Below are 6,502 nucleotides of genomic sequence, written 5' to 3'. Positions count from 1 at the left end.
TTTATGATGATCTAAAAGATCTAATCTCAGATGTGTCTGAAACCTCCTTCGATCGAAGAAGAAGAAGACAGATGCTAGGAGCGATTCACTTCGGAGTATTAGCAGCCTGTTTCGTCCTCTTCGTCCCCATGGCTATGGCCGGCTGGCACCTAAGCAGGCACAAGATGCTCTTCTTCAGCGGCGCTCTCTTCATCTCCCTCGCCGTCTGCGTCCACCTCACCCCTTACTTCCCTTCCGTCTCCGACATCGTCGCCTCCGTATCCTCCGTCGTCGTCTACGACCACCGCGTCTCGTGCATCAACGAGGTGAATCAGATCGTCTGGGACGTCAAGCCGAGACCTAGAAACAACAGCAGCAACGGCTCGAGCTCGAACTTGGGTTGGGATTGGGTGAAATCGAGGAAAGTTCTGAGCTGCGAGTTTCAGAAGCTTGATAAGTTCGATGTCTCTGAGCTTCTGAACGGATCTTGGGTGGTTGTGGCTGGAGACTCGCAGGCGAGGTTCGTGGCGTTGTCTTTGTTGAATCTTGTTTTAGGTTCGGGCTCCGAAGCTATGGGTTCGGTTAGAGAGGAGCTTTTCAAGAGGCATAGCGATTACAGCGTCGTGGTTAAGGAGATTGGGATGAATCTGGACTTCGTGTGGGCTCCTTACGAGAAAGATCTCGACGATCTCGTCGTCTCTTACAAGAAGAGGAGCAAGTTCCCTGACGTGGTGATCATGGGAAGCGGGTTGTGGCATATGCTCCACGTCAACAACGCTTCTGATTTCGGGTTTAGGTTGAAGGAGCTGAGGAGTCATGTTGAGTCTTTAGTGCCAGTGACGACGAAAGGCGGGTCGGTTTCGGGGAGGTCTATGCATATGTTCTGGATAGGGATGCCGGTTTTGATTAATGGTATGTTGAATAGTGAGGAGAAGAAGGAGAAGATGAGTGATACGGTGTGGCATGAGTATGATAGGACGTTAGGGGAGAGTAAGATATTGCGACAGATGGGAGGTCCGCTTATATTGCTTGATGTGCAGTCTTTTACTTGGAACTGTGGACCGCAGTGTACGCTCGATGGGATGCATTATGACTCTGCGGTGTATGATGCTGCTGTTCATGTAATGCTTAACGCGTTGCTTATCGAATCTCATCAAACCTTATGAGAGAGAGGTCTATGATTGATGATGATACAGGTTTTTTTTTCTTTTCTTTTTTTTTTTAATTGTTTGGAGTTTTCTTTGTAGGGAGAAATGGGATGTGTTCATAGGAGTTATTTTTTTTTACAACACACGATGATCCTTTTTGGTCTAAATGATCTAAGTGAACTTTTACATTCTTGGCTATAGGTTTTTTTATAATGCACTCTTTTTATGGTTTTTTGGTAACCCATTGCTTTAAGCATTTGAGAGTAATAATGTAAACAACAAAATAGATACAATAGTGATGTTTGTGTGATCACTACTCTTCTTAGACCATCAAAAAATTCATCACCAGTAACAAAAAAGAATCACGAGACATCCTCTGTGTCTTACGGAGTCTCGAATTGTTTGCCTTCGAAGGTTTGTCCGTAATCCCAGTTTCTAGGAGCGACGTTGTAAGCTGTGACTGTTGATTTGTCACTAGAAGTCACTTCAAACGAGAGAGCTTGGTTCTTGAGATCAGCGTTGATATGCCAGTTCTGTCCCCAGTTACGACCCATTGGTAACCACCCGGTTCTCGACCCTTTGATCTTCACAGCGGATATATCGCCGGAACCCGCAACATTGGTGATCAGAACCGAAACGAAAATGCCTCCACCATCTACTGTAAACCTGATGCTCCCTTCCCTTCTACAGTTTATCCTGTTTTGGCAAAAACCAGCCACAATGGTTACATGATCTGTAAACTCTTAGCAGTCACAAAACACTCCACAAACCAATGGATCATAATAATTAACCGGAAAATTAGTGATTGCCTGGTTTCAATAAGCAATCAGTTTCATTCTATCATTGATTCCCATTCTTCTTCCTAGCAATTTAAATGTGAGCAGGCCTATCACACTACACATGACATGCAGATGCTCTACAGCTTTGTTACAATATACAACTAATCCAAACCACATTTATATATCATAGTTGAATCTTCTTACGCACTAGTCTACTCTGTTTAATTAAGCTAGAAACGATCAACGGTCAGGGATAATACAGTAATTTTGCTAGTTCAAGACAGCATGTAGGGCAAACTCAGCTCACATAAAGCACAGAGATGTCGAAGAAAAAGGCAAACGCATCTCATCATTGCTTGAATGAATTGTTTAAAAAAAAATTCAAATTAAAAAGAGGCCAAAAAGACAGAACTGCGTTCCCACTACCGCAAACGCATTTCTAATTAGAAACGCGAATGACGTTGAGATTTCGATGAAACGCACCTTCGATACTGGACGGGCATGTTGCCAGCTTTCCAAATAGCGATCTTCTCAAACGCTTCGATCGGCAAAACGAAGTGTTTGTTCGGAGGGTTACAGTGACCACCACCGTCGGGATCAAACCCGTAATTAGGAGCGCAGAAGTTCGTGGCGGTGAGGATGATGGAAGTCCCAGGGATACACCAGCGGAGATCATCCACACATCTGAGCTCGAAACAGGCGCCGCAGATCTGACCGCGCTCGAACAGAGTCTCGCTCAGACCAACCGTGGCCATACCGTATCCAGATTTGACGAGATCTCCGTATCCGCACGCACCTCCCACCTCGTCTCTAGGATTCGTGGCGGCGTAGTAGGTGGCTCGCGCGGGACGCCATTCGGAGACGGAGGAAGGAGAAGAAGATGGAGATGAGGTTGAGGATGAGTAGTGGGAAGTCGCCGGAGGAGATAGTGCGGCGAGGAGAAGGAGGAGGAGAAACAGTTGCATCTCCGGCCAGAGTTTAGATAGAAAGTGTGAGTGAGTTTTGTTCTCTTTTTCTGTTGTCTTGACTCTTTTAGTGGAAAACGTTTTGCTTTTACCTGTTTGTCGGTTTGTTGAAATGACTGTATTACCCTCAATCGAGAGAAGGTTAAACTCAAAATCACATCCAGATGCGGACATGTTTGATGTTAATAGTTTATCGGTCAACTAGATCTTTCAAGTTGTGTCAGAACAAACACTTCTTTTTTTTTTTTTTTTTAACAACACAAACACTTCTTTTATTATTTATTATTTATTTATTTTTAATGAAATAATTAAAAATTATTAATATGTAAGCCATTTTTTCAGTTCAAATCGCGTAAAAATAGTTTTTTTTTGGTAAAAACGCGTAAAATAGTTATGCGTTCATAAACTTTATGACTGCATTTTTACAATATGTTTATATTCAGAACATACCAACTTTGACAAAAAAAAAGAACATACCAACTTTGACAAAAAAAAAAGAACATACCAACTTTGACCAGTTTTAATCTTTTCTTTTCTTTTCATATTCTTCACACAGTACATGCGGCTTTGACAATACACAGTAGTGTGCAACTTCAAGTGTCGATTGAAACCCAAGTGGCAATCTCTTCATCGCTGCATTCAACAGATCTTGAGGCACACGTCTCCACCAAAAATTTATTAACGGAATCCCCAGTGAAGCTCCAGTTAACCTGGAAATATTATTAGAAACATTCACATAAAGTATTTTTTTTATCAACATGTGTTTTATGTAAATGTGTAATATATAAGCGTTAATTAGTTTTAAACATAATGAATATTGATTCACAAAAAGTGTTTAAAAAGTGTTTCAAAAAGAAAAAAATATATATATCACAACTAATAAAATTGATTTCTGTTCATGGATATATTACCTATGAGGAATGTATTTGAGGCAACCGTAAACAGGGTAAGCTCCAAGTGACATTCCTACAACATGGAATTTTGGACCAATTTTCAATTTATCAGCAAGTTCTTCGATATCATATGTATCTGTTTTTAGTGTTCGTGATGGATTAGGATCGCTTTCTCCATAACCAGCTCTATGGAAGAATAAAAAGTATATCTTAAATTAATCGATCATTTCCTGAAAAAGAGTTAAATGAGTATTATAGGTGCAAACATTATTATATAAACAACCATTAAAGTTAAAATGTATAGAAACATTTAATTCTAACGTTTATACCTGTGTGGTGTATAAATCACTACAAGAAAACATATCACATTTTGACCACATTTCTGATCAACAATGATGGTCAAAAATAATTATGACCTTATTCTGTCCATTTTGTAATGAATAACTAAAATGGTCAAAAACTGGTTAGAAATATTTAACCAAAACATATCGTCAATAAGCGGTCAGAAAATTTTGACCATGTTGTAACCAAAAATGGTGGTCAAAAATAATTGTGATCTTGTTTTGTCCACTTTATGATGAATAAAAAAAGTGGTCAGAAATTGGTTAAATTTTCTTAACCATTACGTATAGTCACAAAGTGGTCAGAAAGTTTTGACCACATCCTTACAATTTTTTGACGATGTTTCAAAGTTAACCTAAATATCGAATCTTATTTCTTCATTTCTAAGTTCAGTTTTCTTTCCAAGCGGCGCCATCAAACCTCTTCTCATTCTCTTCTCATCTTTTTTTTTATTTCTCTCCTTAATCTTTTTCTTCTCTGCTAATTCAGTTTATTTCCCCTTATGACAGGTTCTCCAATGGTCAATGGATAGGAGATGATGACCTGAAGCCAGCTGTAACTTCGATAAGTTCCTGGTAAGTTTAATTTAATGATTTTATTGGTTGTTTATGCGACAGTATTATTCAAGATGCAAATTTTTTTCTTTGCGTATTTCCAGAAAGTTTGCATTCAACATCCAAACTTGGGTTATTGTCCCAAAGTGTTACTGAAATACCTCTTAGAGCTATGTACAAAGAGATCATACAAAGGAAAGGAAACAGCAGCTGCGGAATAAGTTAAACAAGGCTAGAAGAAGTTAAACAAGACTATGTGTGTTAAGTAGAGATAAAGGGATATAGAAAAAGCAGTGTTTCGAGTGAGAAGTTAGTTGTTAGTATCTTGTGTACTAGTGAGTCTGGCATTTGAGAACAACCAGTTCAAAGTGTAGTTCTTTCTTGAGTGGAGTTAGTTTTTTTCTGTACGTATTCTTATGTTGCTAAACTTCAATTTTTATGTTTCAGATAACTTTAATTCAAATTAATCAATTTCATTAAGTTTTACAGTATCCATAATTTTATTATAATTTAAATAAATTGATAATCTGATATAACGTTAAATAGTAATAAAATTGATCTGAAAATTATTGGAAAGTCAACACAAACTAGGTGGTCAGAAATTAATCAGAAAATAGACAAGTATTTTTGACCATTTTGTGACGTTTGTTTTTTGACGACAATCCTCTCTATTTAATGTGGTCAAAATTTTCTGACCATTTTCTAACTATATTTATTTTCTGACAGAGCTTTTCCGACGATCTTATGTGATCAAAAAGTGGTCATAATAGGGTGTTTCTAACCGATTCCTAATGAAATTAGAGGTCAGAAATTAGACTATTTCTTGTAGTGAATCAACGTCCTTGAAATTTCCATTTCCGTGGACGATTATGATTTTATTTTTGGCTTTGTCCTTCGGAAACCCTAATTATTTGTAGGCTAAATATCTGCCATCATTGAGCTTGATTCTTGGAGATATCTTGGAAACATTTTCCGGCAATGGAATCGGCGGAGGTGGTATTGTGGACTTGTAGATATAATAGCTTATCAATCCCCCAATTCCAAGTAGAATCAACATTATTTGGCCTGTAGACAATACATGCGGTAGCATTGCAAATCTCATGTATTTACTTTGAAATCTCATGTATTGAATGGATCTGCCATCTCATAGAAATCTTTTGTTTAAAATAATAGATTGTCTATCTCGCATGTATGTATTTGTACGAACTTCAGAATCAAGACACAAGAAATCCATTACTTATTTTTAATACTTTTTCTTGTGAGGAAAAAAATGCTTAATCGTATTTATATATGATAGTAACATTTGCGTATCAGCAAGTGACACTCGTCACTTTTTTATTTTTTTTAATCTGTCATCTTTTTGTATGTCCCCAAACAGGGGCGGACCCAAGTTGTGGGAGGGTGGGGCATGTGCCCCATACTGATTATATTATTTTCCTGAGCAAATACAAGTTGTTGATCAATTAGATCAGTTGGTTACCCGTAATGACAATAGTGGGAAGGGATTAGTGTTCGATTCCCCACACCAATGAGTCTTGTGTCACATTTTTCTTTTTATTATCATTTTCTTCTTAGCTATATCTCATATTTTCCTTTTTTTCCTCCATATTTTTATTATCATTTCTACTTGTTACATTTTATATTTTCAATACACATTTATTTGTTTATCAGTTTTTTTGTCAATATGTTATTTGAGAATATAATTAATCATTTTTTAGTAAATCAAGATAATTTGGATCTCATTTACAAAATGTTATTTTTCATCATATTTTATATGAAGCTATTTTATATGAATCTACTTTTCATCATATTTTATATGAAGCTATTTTATATGAAGCTATT

The 6,502-nt window shown here is 37.4% G+C and overlaps 2 protein-coding genes, 1 long non-coding RNA gene and 1 pseudogene across 3 annotated transcripts; 2 read left to right on the top strand and 2 right to left on the bottom strand.

Moving 5' to 3' along the window:
- The first annotated feature begins 6 nt into the window (after positions 1–6).
- LOC130501025 (protein ALTERED XYLOGLUCAN 9) lies at positions 7–1,441 on the top strand. Its single transcript, XM_056995924.1, has one exon. The coding sequence runs from the start codon at positions 72–74 to the stop codon at positions 1,143–1,145; it is 1,074 nt and encodes a 357-aa protein (XP_056851904.1). The 5' UTR covers positions 7–71; the 3' UTR covers positions 1,146–1,441.
- LOC130501026 (expansin-A13-like) lies at positions 1,374–3,060 on the bottom strand. The gene is made up of 2 exons (XM_056995925.1): positions 2,390–3,060; positions 1,374–1,823 (listed from the first exon to the last, which is right to left on the bottom strand). Exons 1-2 carry the CDS (start codon positions 3,043–3,045, stop codon positions 1,511–1,513), a joined length of 969 nt encoding a protein of 322 aa, XP_056851905.1. The 5' UTR covers positions 3,046–3,060; the 3' UTR covers positions 1,374–1,510.
- A 219-nt stretch (positions 3,061–3,279) lies between these two features.
- LOC130501029 (uncharacterized) lies at positions 3,280–5,826 on the bottom strand (annotated as a pseudogene).
- Positions 4,368–5,151, top strand: LOC130501027 (uncharacterized). The gene is made up of 2 exons (XR_008939468.1): positions 4,368–4,681; positions 4,765–5,151. It is a non-coding gene; the product is annotated as an uncharacterized LOC130501027 (long non-coding RNA).
- Positions 5,827–6,502: the final 676 nt, after the last annotated feature.

The sequence above is a fragment of the Raphanus sativus genome, unplaced genomic scaffold (genome assembly GCF_000801105.2).
Source record: "Raphanus sativus cultivar WK10039 unplaced genomic scaffold, ASM80110v3 Scaffold0082, whole genome shotgun sequence".
NCBI classification, from domain to species: domain Eukaryota; kingdom Viridiplantae; phylum Streptophyta; class Magnoliopsida; order Brassicales; family Brassicaceae; genus Raphanus; species Raphanus sativus.
This window is presented reverse-complemented; position numbering and strand designations above follow the sequence as displayed.

What these genes read in the sequence shown, in the direction of transcription:
- LOC130501025 (XM_056995924.1), top strand. Translation starts at nt 72, where the DNA reads ATGCTAGGAGCGATTCACTTCGGAGTATTAGCAGCCTGTTTCGTCCTC.
- LOC130501026 (XM_056995925.1), bottom strand. Translation starts at nt 3,045, where the DNA reads ATGTCCGCATCTGGATGTGATTTTGAGTTTAACCTTCTCTCGATTGAG. An exon ending in ATGCCCGTCCAGTATCGAAG is followed by an intron (nt 1,824 to 2,389) that starts GTGCGTTTCATC and finishes TTGCCAAAACAG; the next exon opens with GATAAACTGTAGAAGGGAAG.